Source organism: Pteropus vampyrus, unplaced genomic scaffold, assembly GCF_000151845.1.
Source record: "Pteropus vampyrus isolate Shadow unplaced genomic scaffold, Pvam_2.0 Scaffold120, whole genome shotgun sequence".
Lineage (NCBI taxonomy): Eukaryota > Metazoa > Chordata > Mammalia > Chiroptera > Pteropodidae > Pteropus > Pteropus vampyrus.
Genome location: NW_011888901.1, coordinates 1,223,120 through 1,243,248, shown reverse-complemented (window position 1 = coordinate 1,243,248; position 20,129 = coordinate 1,223,120). Strand labels below are relative to the sequence as shown.

Genomic DNA, 20,129 nt, shown 5'->3' with positions numbered 1-20,129 from the left:
ATTTTAATAGGAATATTATTGTCTGAATTTCGGTTCTATTTAAAAAGGTTAATAGTTTTGAGTTCTTCCCAGTCTCATTTCTCCTGTAATTTCTAGTGTGCGATATACTGTAATTTCTAGTGTGCGATTTTGTAATTTCTAGTGTGCGATTTTGCATAAAACTTGTTTCTCAGGAAGATACGTGTGATGTTATAAAAGAAATGCCTATGTTTCTGGCACAGCTTCTCATCATCATTGACATCCTTAATTCTACTTCATTTTGCCTACATGCTACATACTTCTATATGATTCATAATACAATGTTTTTATGTATAAGTCAAAAGGGAAGAAGATTATAAGAGAATCCTGTGGGGAAAAAATGTAATTGATGCTCTTACTTAACTTAAGGATTTGTTGGATTACCAAGTGAAAAAGTACCCTATCTTAATATCTTTAGGTTAGCCTTTCAAAGACATGTTAAACTAACAACATAGTTAATATTCTCTTCTATCATGAATTTTAGAAAAATAAATAAATCATTTAAACAAAAAAGAATGATGCAAATATAGGTACACTCTTATATTTATAACCCTACATATGACCATCTAAACCTAAAAAAAAAAAAAAACCAGAACAAGTTAGGAAGTTTTTCTTATGAAAAAACATTCAGTAGCATATCTTTAAATATAGAGTATACTAGAATGTTTTAAATAGGTACTAGCTATCAATTGATATCATTCATATGAAACCATTCATATCTGAAACCTGTATTAACAGAGGAAAAGAGCTAAAATAGTATAACTATGTAAGTCATAGACAGTTATACTATGTCTATATTTCTATATGATATATACATAAATCTGTCAAATTAAAAGAATAATCAGACAGTATTATAACTTATGCATTATATACATATTTGTTGTAAATTCTGAATTTTTTTCCCTATAGTGCTTTCTTAATACATCAACTTTGAGTTTGTATGATTTTAAATAGTAATGCTGACATTTAAGATGCATTATCTATAGACTGTAAAAGAACAAGGTCCCATTTCTTGAAAAAAATACGAAAAGCAATGATCACCTTCTCCCCTTCTATTATCTAGATTAAATGCCACTGTCTTTTCTTAATCATTTCCTGTGTATTACAGTGTGCATATATTTTTATCCATTTAAATGAAGAAGATTTAAAAAATGAGAAAAAAATCAGAAACTTAAAATTTAAGCTTCAAACCTCATTACATGGCAAAGCAATAATAATAACTCTTTCAGATGAGTATTAGCTATCTCTCTCATCCATATCAGACAGTATATATGTTATTTTTATAAGAAACTGAGAGTGAAATAGGTATGTACCTGGAATGAATAAATGGAGGATCAAGTGATATTAGAGAAGTTTTGGAATATGTATTTGTTTACTCTTGGGAAACAAAACAAACTTACCTCTTTCAATCTGATCTGCTTAAAAATCTATGAATCCACAAAATAAATAGTGTAAAGAATTTCCATAAAATGAACACTTCAATTAGAATTTGAAATTTTATTAAATAGCCTGGACTTAGAATTTGATCTCTTATATGGAATATCTAGGAACTTATAATTTCTATAATCATGATTTTATACCAAAGCATTAACATGCTACAGATAAAAAATAAATGTTACATTCAAGAGATTATTGTAAATTGTTAAATGAGAACAAAAGGTCATAAGAATTGTTTGTGGAGAAATCTCTATTCATTCTGCTTAGCATTTTTGATAAATTTCCATAATACTTATCATGCAATGGGCTATGTAAGCAGACAGTATTGGGTAATATAAAGAGCAGAGATTTTTTTAATCAAAAAAAAAACAAACAAATAAATAGAATTTTAGTTCAAACCTCAATTTTGCTCTACTCAAAATTTGGAGGTAATATACATACATGATATAACTTAGTCATACTTTCATTGTGTTAAAATGAGGATAATGGTATTTTTCTTGTATAGCTTCTGTAAGGATTAAAGATGTATCTACACATTCTTATTATAATATCCTTTATACAATAAACACTCAAGAAATGATAATTATCATTAAATACTATTATTTTAAGAAGATGAACTCACTAATCAAATGTAAAAGAGAAAGTGAAAAGATAGCATGAATATCAATTATTATTTAACATTATTCAGAAAGATTGTAAGAGAAATGAGAAAATCCACATTTTTCTGTGTGGAAAATTAAACTACAGAGAAGTTGATTTATCCAAAAGGCTGAGTTTAAACACATTAAAAACTTTCAAATCATTTATTTCTCCTTTTTTCACCACCTTGACTTAATTCATTCCTGATAACAAACTCAGGGTTGATTGACTTCTTTGCCCATTCATTCATTAATTCATTCTATCAATATTTACTGAACACAAATAATGCTCCAGTCACTATGTTAAGGCAAAACAATACAAAATTAATTCTTACCAACAAGGACTTTATAGTTTAGTAAAAGAGAGCAAATATTGTAAACTTTTGTGGTTACATGTTATAATAGAGATGTGCATAGAATTATGTGTAAATAGATTTTGAAGTATTAATAGAACTTTTCCAGTTAGTAAATGAAATTAAAGGTACTTGGAGATGTGGAAAAAGACACAGAGGGATGATTGAGTAGCTGGTACTTCCCAGAATAAAGCAGTCAAAAAAAATATCTAGAACACTGAATCTCTCTCTCTTTAGGAACTGTATGGAGTCAGATGAAGATGCAGAGAAAAGTAGGAAACATGAAAAATTTGTATGCTGTGTTAGGAAATGTGGAACTCTAATAATTAGAGAACGAAGTATGAGAGTATTTTGGCTGAGAGAGTCACATTTTCAGATATCAACCTAAAAAAGTTCACCTTAGCAACAGAGTGGTAAGGCAATTAAAAAAGAAAGAATAGACTCAAAAAACTTAAAAAAAAAAAAAAAGGAAAAGTAAGTACAGAGCAGGATGACAGACTAGAATTACCATCCAGATCTGATGTCTGACTGGTATGAGGCTTGAATAAAAAGAGTGTGGACTCTTGAACAACCCCATTGGTTCAAAAATCACGGCAAGACACTGTGGTCCCATGAGCATGATACTATTCACAATTTTAAACATTATCATATTGTTTGTTCAAAGGAAAGTGTGTTATGAAAAAAGTATTGATGTTATCTTGACTGTTGGAGATGTGTAGCTATATAATTTCACTTAACTACAAATGTATTAATTAATTATATTCTTCTATTTAACAAAATACTTATACAGAAAAGATGACAAACAGCCCACTTTCATCAAAATGACCAAGTTGTAGAACTTTGATATGCATGACATTGATTGAATGATAGAAAATGAATAACGCTCCCCAGTTAGAACTATAACAGTAACCAAGTTTGTCTGTTTTCTGGACATTGTACATTTATTCATTCAACATATGTTTGTAGAGTGACTCTTACAACAAAAGCTAGTTGCTATGAGAAATACACAAGTAAATTGGGCATTGTTTAATGTATGGAATACATAAAATACAAATTTTAGGATTTCTGTTTTCTTAAGATATCAAGATATTCCATTAGTGATACTATTAATTATTTTTCTAAACACTCACTTCTAGAATGTAAATTTTCCTTTAGAAAAATTGGTCCAAAATCTAGTAGGAGTCAGAAATTCTTTAAATAGGATATTAAAACATCCTCACAAATAACAGGGTAAAGTGCAAAAATGACAACATGACCGATATGGTTTAAGATATATGGAGAGCCTTTGGACAGAAGGCTGTAGCTATAGAAGAAGACAATTTAGAATTGTAAGAGGATTTGGATGGACTGATGAGGAGGGCGAAAGAAAGCTCCAGGAAGATAAGAGTTGATGGATGACCATGAATTCATTAGAATTTCAAGAAAGATATACTTAGGGAGAGGGAACAAAGTCATAAGGGCAAGATAGAGTATGCTGCATTCTGGAATCTAACTGGTTGAACAGTCTCTGCCTCCCTGAGTTAGACATTTATCAAGTGTGGCATGGATAAGTTGAACATCAAAGAGCAGAAAATGGAAAGAGGTGGTGATTTCTTGGCACTGAATAAAGAGTCCCAGCTCAACACTGCTTCTCTCCATAGATATAGCAAACAAACAAACAAACAAATAAAATCTTTTATATTTAACAACAGTACATCTGTCTGGATTGCCTCCTACCAGGGTCTAGGCATTTAGATTCATATTTATGTATTTATCAAATAAACATATAACTGTAAGATGTCTCACATAATCTTCAGTCTTGCTCTAGTAAGATAATTACAAGTTAGTAGGTTTTCATAAGGTTCCTCTATGAGTGCTAGGCATTGTGGAGATATACTTAACAAATTCAAAAAATTATTACAGATTTCAAGATTCTTTTAATCTTCTTATCTCCCCACAGCCATTAGTACAATTTCTTACACATAAAAGCAACATGGTAAATGTGCATGCACTAAATTGCACATACATGAATAAAAAATAAGAATACTATGAACAACAAAAATTCAAGATGATAAACACTGAAATGGATGTAGACGTATATATAGGTGTATATCCATTTCATGTGTTTATAGGTATAAAGATGAATAAAGACTACTGGCTCTTTAAGGATTCCCTTTAATGTCAAACAGAAAAATTAAAGATAGGCATCTGGAAGAGTAGGAGGAGTACCAAAAGAAAATGGGGTTACGACCACATAGAGACCACTGTCAATCAAGGCCAGTGAGATATATTCGCAGTGGCAATGTTTCTTATATTTTCTATTATAGTAAAATATGCTGTTGTTATTGATTCACTATTACTTTCAATATGAAATTAGGTTTGGGTTTCAAATAATATGGACACAGAGAGGTATTCAGAGGATCATTTCTTCTAAAGTTCAATAATGAATATTTAGCAGAAAGGAGTTTGCAAATTGTCAGTGGTCACTTTCAAGGCCAGCCTTCCTTCCAGCTACTCAAGTATTTGCTGCAGCCTCTCTTTAGCTCTTGCATTTATCATAGGATTTCCTGGTTGTAAACCCATCTGTGTAGGTGACAAAATGGCTCATTCTGTTGGGTACTCGACATACTGTCCAGAATAGCGATAAAGTAGTGACACCAAAACAAAGTCAACTCTTAGCCTCATTTAAATAGTAGTCATTTTATTTATTATTCCTTACTGCTCATTTAGGAAAAAAAATTGAATTCTATTATTATTATCTTCTTTTTTAGAGTGAAGAATTCATTTGTCGCTGAAAACAGGGTTTAATATTAAGAAAAAAGATGCCTTTAAATTATAAGCAATATACACAAACACTTAAAAAACACTTTATACTTAAGCCATTCTGACCTATATGGATTTCTAGGCATGAAAATTTTAGGAATAATAATAAAGCTTAAAACAATTCATTTTACAAATTAAATTTAAAAATCTTCAGTTTAGTTTTGGAAGTCATACTCTGCAAAACTTCTAAGAATTTACCTCTCAAAACCATGGAATTTGGATAAAGTAAATTAATATTGAATGTAATCAGCATGCAAAAATTAAAGAAAACTAATGAATTAATACTCACTTTCATTCTGTCCTACATTAATCAAAAAAAGGACAGAGTAAATTCTATGGACCTGACTATTTTATCTACTTTAGTAATAAATGTTTATTAAATAACTTTATGGATGTTTAAATACATATTTTATATTTGTATTGATAATTTTAATTATAAAAAATATTGCTACTAACAACAATAACTATCATTATGGTAACAATTTATTAAACACTAAGTGCAAGTGTTTCTTCTCTCCCAAACACTGCGGTGACATGTTGATATAAATTATCCAGTGTTATTATCTCTCAATTTACTTATAAGGAAACCAGAACTTAAGAAAATTAAGCCATATATTGATAAATCTTTGAGGCATGATCTGAACCCAGGCATACCTGACTCCTAAGCCAGTACCTTTACTCTACTATCCTGACTCTAAAAAAGACCCGATTATCTCTAACAAGAGAAACTGAGTCTAGTGCTAGTGCTTATATTCCTCTTATAAACTAAAAATTACCCAAACCAAAGCTCAAATCTGATGCCAGATGAGCCAGCTGGCTTATCTGACTCCAGGATACATAGAGAATGTGTAACTCTTATCTATTTTTCCCCTCAAATTGTGACACTACCATGGAGCAAGTAGATGTTCAAGAGGTTGTAAGTATCCACATATCCATCTGCATAAGTAACTCATGCTTCAAGAAAGAATGCCTAGTTGGGTTCTTTTCCCTGAAAAACTTTATTTTTCAGTGAATAAAAGAAACAGTCTTTTCCAAAAGGGAGATATGAGTGAAACAGAAGATGAGGTTGATAGTTATTTTTTCCTTTTTGTCTCATTTTTATACCTTCAATATTTTCCCTAATAAATCACACATATAGCTCAAATAGGAATTGAAGACAACTAGGTTAAAGAGATGAGTCAGAAGAAGAAGTTAAGATAAGAAAGAGCTCACAAGAACTTCCTCAAAAGATACCAAGAGCATTTAGTACCTTCTAGCTTTTAGGAACAAAGGAGAAAGGTCTGGGCATGAGACACTAAGTGAGATCGAGGCATTAGTTAGAAATAAACACTGGAGTAATGAAAAATATTAAGTAGTATATTTTCTGTATTATTGGCCATATTAAAATGACTTGACAAATTGCTTCTATTTATTTATATACCTAAATAAAACCAATGTAATATATATAAAATAATGAATAAAATCAGAATAATTATAAGAATCATGTGCTAAGTATTTTACATGATGTTTTATTTAATATAAACAGCCCTAAAACATTGGTTTATTGTAATACTCACTTACATTTGGAGAAACTGTAGAAGTCAAGTAACTTGCTCAAGAACACGCAGCTAGTAAATAACAAAACTGGAATTTGAAGCTAGGCAGTTTGATTCCACAGACTGAATATTATCCTCTACATTCAGTAGTCATAACGAATAATGCTATTTTATTGTTACTATTTCTTTTAAAGTTCTAATATAATTCTAGACATTTTTAAATGCTGTCATAGCAATATGTTTGCTGGGTTCTTAATAAGGAAAATAACTAATAATTCTCAGGAATACAATGCTACATTGATACCAAATTAGTTAACCATTATCTATTAGAGGCCTCTGTGCTTAATACTCGATAGTCACAATATAGTGTCACAGAAAGTGAGGATGAATTTTATTCCAAAGTCAATTCCAAGTTGGAAAAACCTAAGTGTCATGTTTTCTGAGCATGGGGGCTGCTTCCTACTGGCCATGAATCCAAGAAGGTAACCTAATAGGAGTGATACAAATATAACCAATTGTTTCAGCAATGGAAATAAATGTCCATTAATATTGCATAAGCAACTGATGAAGAGCATAGGGTTTAAATGTGGAAATACAGATATACTTTAAGGACGTTGTGCTAATAAGTGAAATAAGCCAGTCACAGACTCCACTTTATGCAATATCTAAAATAGTCAAAGGCATGGAAGCAGAAAGTAGAATGCTAGTTGCCAGGGTCTGCGGGGAAGGAGATGGGGAGTTGCTATTCAATGGGTATAAAGTGTCAGTTGTGCAAACCAAATTAAGTTCTGGATATCAGCTGTGCAATACTGTGTCTATAGTTAACGCTGCTGTAGTGTGATCTTAAAAATTCGTTAAGAGAGTAGATCTCGTGTTGTTAGCACAATTTAAAAAAACTGCTTTTATGAAACTAGCATAACTTTGATACGAAAAATATATACCAAAGGAAGAAACTTATAGACCAATATCCTTAAAAAAAAAAAAAAGAAAAAGCGTAGGACTTGAGTAATTGTTAGGCAGATATAAACAAAACTATATGCGTCACTATTCTCAGTAGTAACACTGAGTTTAATTTGGAATGCAAAAGTATAAAAATTACACATCCCTCCATATTATTAACGGTGGTGTCCTTGAGAAACAAAACTGACAGCTGCCCAATTAGCTACACATGTAGGTCTTATGTTGTTTTCCTAAACAGAGTGCTGTCATACAAGGCATGAGAAAAATTATAAAATCTTTAGATTCTTTTATTTCAAAAACAAATAGAAATACTTACATTATTAATAGTAGAGCATACTTGTTTCGGTCTGTAAACTCTTTGGGAAAGGACAACTGTAGAGGAAGTTCTTGTAAAGAAAGAACAAAATATTAAAGATGGAGAGTCATTTATATGTAAAGCTATAAGATGCAGAGAAAGTTGTTTTTAAATGAGATAGCATGTACAAAACTTTACCATAGTCGTCAATATGAAGCATGTTAATTTCTGACTTTACTATCTTCTTCTTCAGGATAGCCTCCTTCAATATAGAATTGCTTTCCAATATAAAATATTCTATAAATTAAAAAGGGTAGCATAAATTACTAACTGCTGTTGCTGATCAAGAATCAGAGCAACAAAATATTACCCAGCTGTTATTCTTTGGCAGACATTGTGCTAGGCTCATAATTTCTCACTTGGATTACTACAACAGTTTTCTAATTTCAGCAAAATTTTCTCCAGTTGCCCCTATACTTGGAATTAGCATTTATATTTTCAAAAGGCAAATCTTATCATATTACTAGTCTGCTTAGGAATTTGTAAAAAAAATATAAAATTATCTAGCTCACGATGAGATGAAATTCATAATGCCAAGATTACAATGCAAAATTACCAAGCAAAAAATCAGAAAAATACCACCCATGATGAGCACAAAATTTAATCAATAGAAATAACTCAGAAATAACACAGATGCTGTAATAAATAGATAATTACATTAAAACAAAGATTATAATTTTATTACATGTGTTCAATAAAGTTCAAAAAATGAGAACCAGAGGAGAGTAGGAGCAGTTAAGGGGATCATTTTGTAAACTATATAAATGTCTAACCAATGTACTGTATACTATAAACTAATAAAATAAAATTTTAAAAAATGAGGATTTTAAAAGAAATATGAAATATAAGAAAAAGACACAAGTTAAATTTCTAAAAATAAAAACTGTGAAATCTGAGATACATGAAAACTCTGAGATCTAAGTTGAAAAAATACTTGGTAAAATTAATAGTATATGAAATACTGCAGGAAAAATTAATAAATCTGACAAAACAGGAACTTCTCATGGTTTCTCTTTATTATCAAATATCTATATGCAAACTAATTACATGAGTATAGGGGCAATTGAGAAATTTTTACTTCTAAATCAAAAGTCATTCATTTATTCATGGAATAAAATCAATCCATGGTCACAGAAAAGCAAATTCTATTTAATAAAGAAATATAGAAAACACTTAAGCCATTTTAAAAGGTAAAGAACACACAGCATTTTTTCATGATTAAGTCAGAAAATATGCTTAATACTCTGCTTTTTGCAAAACATTTGAAAAGAAGTGTTAAGATATAATTTTAAGTGGACTTGAGGATAAAGGAGAAGAAAATAAGAACAGAAAATTAGGAAAGAGAAAGATAAGAAAGAAGTATGAAGAGAAATGAGAAGAAATGAAATGGAGAGGAAGAAAAAAGAAAAGAAAGAATAAAAATGAATTAATGTAAAAGAAAAAAGAATTCTATATGCAAAATTAAGAAGATAAAAATATAAAAAGAAGAAAGGGAATGATCATAATATGAGACAAAAGATTTTTGAAATACTAACTGAGTAAAATTTTACATACTTATACCCTGCTTCAAGTCACTGAGTATTTTAATAAAGGGTTTCTTTTTCATTATAATGTAAGTTTTCATAGTAGATCATTAGGGAAACACTCAAGAAGAAAGAAATAAAAAATCACCAAGAAGGCTGCCTGGCAAATGTAAGAATTTTTATATTTTTGAATATTTTCTTTTTGAATTTTTCTATTATTTTTCAAATAATTTTGTTCAAGTGGCATAAACATTTGGACTCTAATCACTTAGAAATATAGCTTAAACAGTTTTGAAGAATTGACTTTTATAAATTAAACACAAAACATTAAACATTTTTTATGTTTAATTCTAGCAGGAAATTAATGAGAACTTTATTAGAATAAATTGGTACAATTTTAATAAAGGAGTATTTGCAAATATATGGACAATGGGCAGTTGATTATAAGAGATAGTACAGTAACCCAGGGCTTGTATGATAGTGGCTAGACCTTCAGGTCAAGGGAAAAAAGCAGTTAATATGGAGGTGGTTGTGTGAGAGTCACAGTGATCAACCAAGAGTTTTAGGTACCTGGGGTGACTCTGCAGGGATAAGGCCAGAAGGAGTAGCAACATCAAAATCACGTTCTCCCTTCATCTGTCACTACATGATTCACTTTCGCTGAACTCAATTGGCAGTCAAATGGTAAACAAATCTAAATCATCCATACACACTACTTTAGGGGCAGAGACCAGGAGACAGATAAACAGTTAAGAGTTGTACTGGAAGAACAAATGTAAGATATTTGGTGCATTAATTACCACTCCATTCAAGTTTATTTATAATCCCTCCTCTTTTTTATTTATATCATGCTTTTCAACTATCATCAATAGCGCTGTTATAATTTCCTTATTTAGAATGATTTCCTCAGTATAAACCATTAAAAGGAAAAATATCAGATAAATAGATATAAAAGATTTAAAGCTTGATTGAGTTATTTTAAAAAAAATATTTGCTATAATTTATATTTCTATCAGCAAGTTAAGAGATCTTCATCCTATCTTCATTAGCAATATACATTTTTTGACGTTATTAATTTGTTAGAAGAAATTACATGGCAGTATTTTACTTTGCATTTCTTTATAAATGCTGAGTTTAACGATTTTGTAGTTTGTTAAGTAATTTCATTTTTCTTTCTTCAACTTACTTTTCATGCTCCATTGTACTTTATGTGGCCCCAAAATGAGTTATGACTGATTCATTAGTATAACAAAGATTTACTGAAAGATCCATTAGCCCAAAGATTTATTTGCAATTGAATGTAAATTTATCTTAACAATTGTCTTTCAAAAGGAAATTTAAGCACTGACCACTGTTCACAGCCCCTTTTTATTTTTCTTGACCCTAAGATGATCAGAATTGGCTAATAAATAAAAAAAAAAAATCAGAAGGATTTCCTTTTGACAAAATGTTTCAGGATTTGCAGCAAAATTTATTAGAAAATAACATTGTCTTGTAACGATAGAATAAAATTAATTAAAATCAGATAGGGCCATTTGCAACAATATGGATGGACCTCGAGATAATAATGCTAAATGAAATAAGGCAGACAGAAAAAGTTGAAAATCACATGATATCACTTATATGTGGGATATAAACCTAAAAGCAATAAATAAACATAAACAGGACAAATAAACAGAGACCCATGGACATGGACTATAGACTAGTGGTTATCAGAGGGTAAGGAGTGGGTGGAGGGGGGAAGTAGACCAGGTAAAGGGGGTCAAATATATGGTGACAGAAAGAAATCTAACTATGGGAGGTGAACACACAGTGTAAATATATATGCCTACTGTTTAAAAGTGTACAGATGAAACATTGAACTTTGTTAACCAATGTCATCATAAAAAAATTAATTAATTAATTTTTTAAAAAGTAAAAAGAAACAAGTAAAATTTTTTAAAAAATTGGATAGGGAATTTTTTTGAATTATCATTTCAGAAGAATAGACAATACAACACAAATGATTGCCTTTAATTGAGTGCATCCTATGCTGCAACTATATCTCCTCCTCACAGAAAATGTATTTGTTAATTTAACTACAAGTAAATTTATCCAATGAGATATTAACTTGTCTCAGATCCTGCAAAATGTATGTGATAGACTCATTTTATACACTGATTTTTTCCATCTATAAAATTCAACCTTCCTTCCATTTTATTAAATATAGTCTTTATTATGATTACTGCTGTTAGTGTTAATATTGAATAGATTTATTTTTCTTACCATAACTTCTTTAAGATTTATACTAATAAGTAGAAACTAAAATATGTGCTAACCTATTTACAACCATACAAAACTTTATTGCCAAACTAGAAATTTTGTCTTTTTTTCTAAAACAGGCTGGAAGACTTCACATGGTAGTATTTAAAGAGTGAAAAACGTATTTTTCTGTTCTCTAAAAATGACAGTTGTACTCCAACATTGCACTTTTATGACTGCGACTCCTTTAAGTCAACGCATTTAAGTAAGACTCTTGCTTAAATATAGGTATGTGATGTGAGAGACATAAACAAAATAGAATAAGGTGCCATCATATGGTAATGATTACAAACCCTATTCTGGAGTCAGACTGTCTCATTTGATTCCTGGCTCTGCCCCTTATTATCATTCTTTCCAAGTTATTTAACCTCTCTGTGACTCAGTTTCCTCACCTGTAAAATAAGGTAATAAAATTAACTATCTCAGGGGATGTTCTAAGGATTAAATACATTAGTAAGTATAAGCTTAATTTATTAGATTATAGTACCCTGTAGTAAATCATGAGAGCATAAGAGTACTAAATGAATTTTTTAAATCATAAGAAGAAAAAGAAATATAGATAAAAGTAAGAAGAAAAGAAGGCAGGAGGCAATTTGGCTATTCATTTTTAAGATTTGCTCAACCATATAATTAATTATGCAGTCTATTATAAGTTCTTAAACACACTGACCACATCTTATCAACAGTATACACCCAGCCTTTGTCATATTGCTCAATAAAGTAAAGTGCTCACTCAACAGATGATGGACAGTTAAATAAATGTATAAAAGAATAAATGAATATGTAAAACTAGAAAGCCCTGAATATCTGGAACAAATAGGATTGAAAATATGTAAAATAATTTTTCTCATAATATTTTCAGAAGTACACATAATGTGTTACTCTAGAGGAATAATTCATACGAGGCCCAGAAAAGAATGAATCACAGCACTAAGGAGCCAGTAGGCTAAAATATACCTAAATGAGCCTCATCAATCACTCTTCATTTAATGTAGACACAGAAGACGCCCTATTTCAGGCATATAAGATCCAACTCTGGTTATAATACGGCTCAAACCACTTTCTTTACCATTTCTCTTACATACACAAGTCAAGTTAAGGGTGCCTACCCAGGTTTTTCCATGCTGGGGTCTCCTTTAAAGAAGGTTCTATAAAGTATGACATTAAAAATAAATAATATAATACCTAAGCCCAATGCCAACCATGAGTATTCTGTATTGTGTTCATGTACTTACTTGCTGGGTTGTCCGTATCATGTAGGCTGACCATTGGGACCCCTGGACCTGGATTTTTAAAATATATGTATAAAAAATTTTAAATATATATTTGTAATAATTACTGAAAAGGCTATATGACAGAGTTCTTTTTTTTTTTTTTTCAAATTGAAGGATTGCATAGTTAAAACATAATGAAACAGAAACCAGACTAGATTTCATTCCTTTCTATGGATGTTTTATCCAGGAAAGTAAGAACATAGCAGGAAAGAAACTATTCGTTTAGATTGTTGTTAAGATTTAAGATCCCCTCCTTCTCCAGAATGCCCTATTCTTCTATATTTCTATGCTTTTAGCCAATTTCATGCACCTCGCTCACTCTTTTTCTAGTCTTTTACAGAAAGCTGATTTTACAATTCTGTGACCCCTTATCCACTCATCCAAGATTAAATTCTATTTACCAGTTAACCAAGAAAGAAAGAATGCATGCATATTAGAAATATTTCATGCAAAAGCTAATAAAAATAGAGTTTAATTATACATTAATTTAAAAAATACATTAATTGGAATTACCAATTATTTCAAACATACTGGTTAATTCAGGTGTACTCGTAAGATGTTATCTTGAAACTTCACTTGTGTAAGGAACTCTGTCTAGAGGTCTAATATTTTTCCCCTGGTGTCATCAAACAAGTGTTTTTCTTTTTTAATGACTTCATTTCAGATATCAAGAGAAAACATAATTAAAAAAAATAAGTGCTGATCTATTCTTCATGGTGCCTTAAAATGGGACAGCTAAAGGTACCAGCCGAAGCAGTAAAACTCAATTCATCACATTATAAGAGGTCACAGGTCTCCCATTTCATCTTTGAAAAATACAATATCCTATTAAAGGGACAATAATTTCTATCACTATAACCTAGAGTTATCACATCCCTATGTAGGACTATAGCAAATTGTTTTCAGGTAGAAGAAGTAATTGGGGTTAATGTAATTTTTCAGAACTGAAGGGCACAAGAACCAAGGAATTAAATTTCTGTATATTAAATCTCTCAATAATCAAGCCAATATTTAATAAGACTACTGTTTTTCCTAAAGACTGGGTAAATTAGTTTGTTATCGTGGCATAAATTTGCTGATATAAATATGTTTATTCACTTTTTTAAAAGGACCATGTTCAAACAGCCTTTATTGGTCATGTGTACATGTGGACTTACTCTCAGTTTCTAGTTCTAAATGAAGTATATGAATATAATTTTTATCTCAGTAAATCCATAATTTATGGCTTTTTAACAAAACTTTATAAATTAAGAATATTAAATCATGTAGCTAGAGAGTAATAGTTACTAATGATAGCAATAGATTTGATAAAAAATCAATAAAATAAATTTTATCAGAAATCATTTATTACCTTTACAGAATAATAAGAAATGTTGATTCATGGGACTAAAACTGGCACCAAAGTATGTACACCGTTCTTTCATAAAATTACATGAAATGCATTGACGATTCAATAAGCCTTCAGTAGAAGCACTGAGAAAGAAAAAGAAAGTTAGAAATGTTACCATTCCTTGTAGTTGAATGTGTGGCATCTAAATTTAAATATTAACATAAACAGAGCAGCTACAGCATTACCCATATTGAGGTTCCTTGTAAATTATGACTACCATACAAATACAAAGTCAATTTCTATTACTAATATTAAGACATACACATATTTCTCCTCTGTAATAAAATTAAGATTATGTATACCTGTATGTATGTGATATGTGTGAATGCTTATAAAAAAAAGGTTTTCCACAGGACTCAATATAACTTATTCTTAACTACATTTTCTGTATAGATATTTTTTTGTAATCTTAAAAGAAATTGCTCACTGAGACTAGTATAAAGTTATCATAAACAAACATTAGTTGAAAGAACTAATAAATGTTTTCACAAGTTACAAAAAATCAAGCTCATTATTTACTAAGTTCAACATTTTAAATACTAGAATTTGATATTAGTGGCATTTTCTTTTTCACTAAATACTTGAACTGAATTTTTTGGTAAGGAAAAGTTACTTCAGTATGACAAAATATATAATGTTAATAATCATACATACTTTGCAATATCAGGGAAGTAGGAAAAAGAATCATCTCTTTATTTTACAAATAATAGTGCTTAAGATCAGAGGGATTGAAATGTGTCCCCAAGGTTACATTTCTTACATTGAATCATTTATTTTTTAACCATTGATGAATTACAAATTATCTATGTTGATAGATGAAAACATTGTTGATGATACATTTAATAAAACTTGATTGGACAAAATATTCTCAGTTTTATCTTAGACCAAAATATGATTTTTGTAAATGAATCATAGTTGTGCTGATTTTGATGTGCAATGTGCTGCAGGCATGAAGATGGGAATAAAAGTGTTAATGTGAGCATCAAAAGCACCAGAAGCAATTGAGGATGAATGTTAAGTATAGTTCACAAAGTCATAATTTCACATTTGGAACATCTTGAATTCACTACAGTGCAAAATTTTCCTTTACTAGTCAAGGTGATAAGTACACACTAGGTACTTAAACATGTTAGCCAGTTTTACCCTTAGGATAATTTATAAGGTAATCATCATACCCAATTTGTTTTTAATTTTTAAAATTGTGGTATATATATTACACATATGTAACATATATGTTATATATATGTAGTATATGTATGATAACACTTGCCATGTTAACCATTTTAAGTATATATTTCAATGTCATTAATTATATTCACAATATTGTACAACCATGACTACAGAGATTAAGAATTCATGCCAGTTACACACAGCTATTTATTGATATAACTAGAATTTAAAAACTTTCTTTCTCTATTCCTTCATATAACTTTTCAGATCCAAGTTCCCTAGAGATTTATGTTGGTGGGTTCTCATCATTCAGACTATGAAATTAGTGAAACAAAGAAATGCAAAATTTGAGACAAAATTATAACACTGAATATGGTAAAAGTTCTGATTCTACAGGAGCATCTAATCCCATAAATTAAGTCAACCGATGATTAATTTTATGGCCTGGACAAGACATTAATTGAGTTTTCTGGATTAAACACTAACATTATCTTACAGTGAAGCCAACTGGCATGTGATGAGCTATTTAAGGGGAAATTTATCGGCACTACATTTTCTTTATAGCACAGCCTGCTACACTAGCACTGGTCACAGATATATTGACTGTTCTGCCTCAGTCACTAGAAAGATAAGGCAAGCACACAAATCTAAGAAGTGATTGTGACTCAAATCACACTTTAGGCTAGGAAGGGGAAGAGAAATTGAGGCAGTTCTATTAATTCAACTTAGCCAAGTCTGATCTTTTGACACTGTCATTTTTCTTTAAGAGTTTTATAAAATAAGAGAAATGAAACACTGATCAAGTATTTCCATGTCTCTAAAGGATTATTCATGACTGCCAGTAGCAATCATAGTATAAGTTTCAAGGAGGAAAAGTTTCAAGTCATCAAAAAGAAAAAAGTGACCAGTGCTTTAGTCGAGACCTCTAAACCAAAGTGAGAATTCCCTGAATTAAACAGCTGTTTTTCCTTTGGAAGTCATTAGAATTGAGAATATGGGTTTCAGATTCTAAGAGTAGAAAGAGAAAATGATATATTGGGAGGGGTGACAAAAAGGAGAGTCTTGCTTCAGTTAGAAGCAATTTATGCATAAATAAAAGTAGGTGTTTAAATTAGAGGGAGTTAGGGCACTTTAACCATGAAGTTTTATTCTCAAAGAAAAGTCTAGGCTACTTGGTAAGAATCAGTGGTGACACTTATTCAAACATGATAAATTTCCACTGAGAATATGCCATGGCAGTTTGACACTTTAAAACTGTGAAATGGAAATTAGAAAGTGTATATAAAGTCTAGAATTAATAAGTTGCTTGCCAGACAAAAATAAAAGTGAGGTCTTGTTGAAAGCTTTTTGAGAGAGAAGACATTTTAATACTAAATAGGTATAACCTTAAGCTCCTTCAATGAATATAACTTTCCATCTGGGAAAATTGGGCAGATGAAAATATCTCTTATCCTTTGCTTTATTTTTGTGACAAAGATTCCTGGTTTAAATAACAATCTTAATGGATTTTACCCTCTATGAGAGCAAAAACGGAAATTTTTACTTGATCCATTCTACTTACTGTTCACAATGCTTTTATTTTGTTCAGGAATAAATTGCATGTGTGCAATATTAATGAGCTGAAACTTTTAAATGAAGCTTAGAAGAAGAAAAGACCACTTGGGAAAACACGTGAATGCCTATGATGTGGGTAGTTGAGAGAAGCAAGCCTCAAAAAACAAAACAAAACAAACAAACAAACAAACAAAAAACCTCCAAGATATTTTGAGACTGTGAAAGTAGCAAAATGGTCTCAGTTGCAAACATTCAGCCTCCCAAAGGTAAGAGCTAAAAGAAAAGACTGGACCAAGAGTGTGAGGTTTTGTCATGGAGATTCGACTCTTCCCTAGCCTTGTCAAAATGAACCTTCAGATTTTTCCATTCCATAATTAAGTTGAGTAGATAGCCTTTGAGAAATCAACCTGTTTAAGGAGATCCTTGAATTCTGCTTACCTGTACAGCTGCCTCCCTCTGGGAGAAAACTCAGTGCTCAGAAAATAACTGCCCAGGAAAGAAAACGGCACAAACATTAGGCACAAATAAATTTTTGCCATATTGTTTTCATTTGAATTTTCACACCGTCAAAGAATGGGCAAGAGTTTTTCTATTATTCAACCATAGCATTTGGATCCATTTGGGAAACATATGTATTTTTTTTCTTAAAGTATTATCACATTTTTCCATGATCTCTCTCAATCTGTGTGTGCTGGTGCTCGTGTTTCTGTAAGTGTCTCCCCAAATACAGAGAGTCTTTAAAGAAAAAGTTGTTTTTACATGGCCAGGTTGTTTGGACTAATGATAAGCAAAACATATTTCTGGCAAAAAAAGATTTACAGTTGACAACCTTACTTCCAGCCTGACAAGAGAATCAAAATGCTCACAGTTTTTGAGTAGTTTCATCATATGCCAAGATCTTTACCACTTCCCAGTTTCCTGATGTTAGATGCCGCACAGTAATTTGTTCACTTTTACTCTGCAAAGAAAAAGAAAATATTGATTTTCTTTTTATTTAAGCAGAAACTCTCTGTCAACACAAAAATACTACCTGTGTCACTTTTAATTCTTTAATTCTCAACTAACATTTAGTTTCTTTTTCCATCTCAAGAATGCACACTCATTAGTATGAACGTAGACCCAGGGAGGACATTGCCTTTCTTCCTATGCTGTAGGAAAACTATTCAGAAAACACCTGTAGGTGAGGATCGTCTGTGCATCATCTGGTCATAGGATGCCATTTGGCATTTGGTGTAGACAAAGGACTTTGATAAGTCTCATCTAAAAGAATGGCAGCTGTGCAGTTTGAACAGCTTTAAATAAAACATTTCAGAACAAACTTTATTCCAATAAATACTAAGGGTTATATACTTTTAACCTTTACAGCATATGCATCACTGTAAGATTTACTATTTTCAATCAATTATTTATTTCTGAGATTAATCCATGCTGATATTTACAGCTTTATAGTTTACTTTCACTGCTATATGGTATTTTATTATATGAATATGGTATAATTTGTGTGGTTTCTTTTGACATTTATGTGTTTCCAAATTTTTGCTCTTAAAAACAAGTTTATGAACAATTTTATTAAAGTCTTCTGATGCACGTGGCGGAGTTTCATTGAGACAAAAACCAAGAAGTTGGATTGCTTTGTCAGAGGATATATATATCTTCTACTTAGATAGTAACAAATTATTTCCCAATGTTGTTGCAATTTATAGTCTATTAACAATATGAGTTTCTGTTGCTCCACATCTTTCTCTCTTCCTTGCCAACAGTCAATTTCATTTTTTTTTTTTGTCAAACCAATGAGTATGAACTTGTATTTCGTTTGTTTTCTCTTTATTGAGAAAATATTCAAAACTACAGTAAGGTTGAACAAATAGTACATGAGTACCCATACAATCCTTACCTAAACTCACCAAAGGTCAACATTTTGAATATCAGCCCTCCTTTCTTTTTTTGTCTCCTGAATCATTTGGAAGTAAGTTGCAACTATCAGGCTATTTCAGCCCTAAATACTTCAGTATACATCTCTCAAGATTAAGAATATCTTCTCATATAAGCAAATTTAATATCATACCTATGAATATTAACACTAATATCACCTAAATATATCATATTATCTAATTTCCATAACTGTCCTAAGGAACCAAGTAACTTTATATATAAAGTTATATATAAAATATGTACACATTTTTCCACTCATGACAATACTATTTACATGATAATTGTGAGATATATTCATTGTAAAAGTACATTTTACCTTGTAATTAAAAGCAAGATAATATTTGCACATTATATGAATAGCTTTTTCTCCATGAACTTTCTACTCAGTAGTTTTGGCATCCATTTATGACCTTTCCCTAAATAATTATCATTTTAAAGTGATTTTCTAATTCTGACATCCCTTCTATATTTATTAGGTAGCATTCTTCTGTAAAAAGAACTTGCCCTACTTTTCTCCATCACATGTTAACTCTCTCTGTTATCCTCCTCCTATTATTACAGACCTAAACACTTTTAAATAAAAGATATTGCTTTCCATTACTGTTGTTATTCTTTAGAATGATGAAATTGTTAAAATTTGGTTAGTGGGAAATCTTTCAAGTCAACCCCTCTATTCTTTGAAAATGATTACATTAGGCTTTGTGCATGTCCTTGTTTTTTGAACAATAAGATGTTCTAAGAACATTTTACTTCCTCTGTCCCATATCTATAATCAATAATTTCTCCAAGGAGTTTTTTCTGTTGAATTATGGTATTCACATATCACAATTTGGAGTTAGGTGTGTTCATTGCTACTCTAATATTATTATTTCTGGGCCCTTTCAGAG

The 20,129-nt window shown here is 30.6% G+C and overlaps 1 protein-coding gene across 1 annotated transcript in view; it reads right to left on the bottom strand.

Annotated features, from left to right (window-relative positions):
• DPP10 (dipeptidyl peptidase like 10) overlaps positions 1–20,129 on the bottom strand; it is a 100,651-nt gene that overhangs the window by 29,368 nt on the left and 51,154 nt on the right. Inside the window, exons 7-12 of the mRNA XM_011366066.2 lie at positions 18,177–18,268; positions 17,749–17,796; positions 14,548–14,669; positions 13,158–13,205; positions 8,237–8,335; positions 8,060–8,129 (exon numbers count right to left, since the gene is read on the bottom strand). Coding sequence (XP_011364368.2) covers positions 8,060–8,129; positions 8,237–8,335; positions 13,158–13,205; positions 14,548–14,669; positions 17,749–17,796; positions 18,177–18,268 — 479 coding nt within the window. The remainder of the gene's footprint in view (positions 1–8,059; positions 8,130–8,236; positions 8,336–13,157; positions 13,206–14,547; positions 14,670–17,748; positions 17,797–18,176; positions 18,269–20,129) is intronic.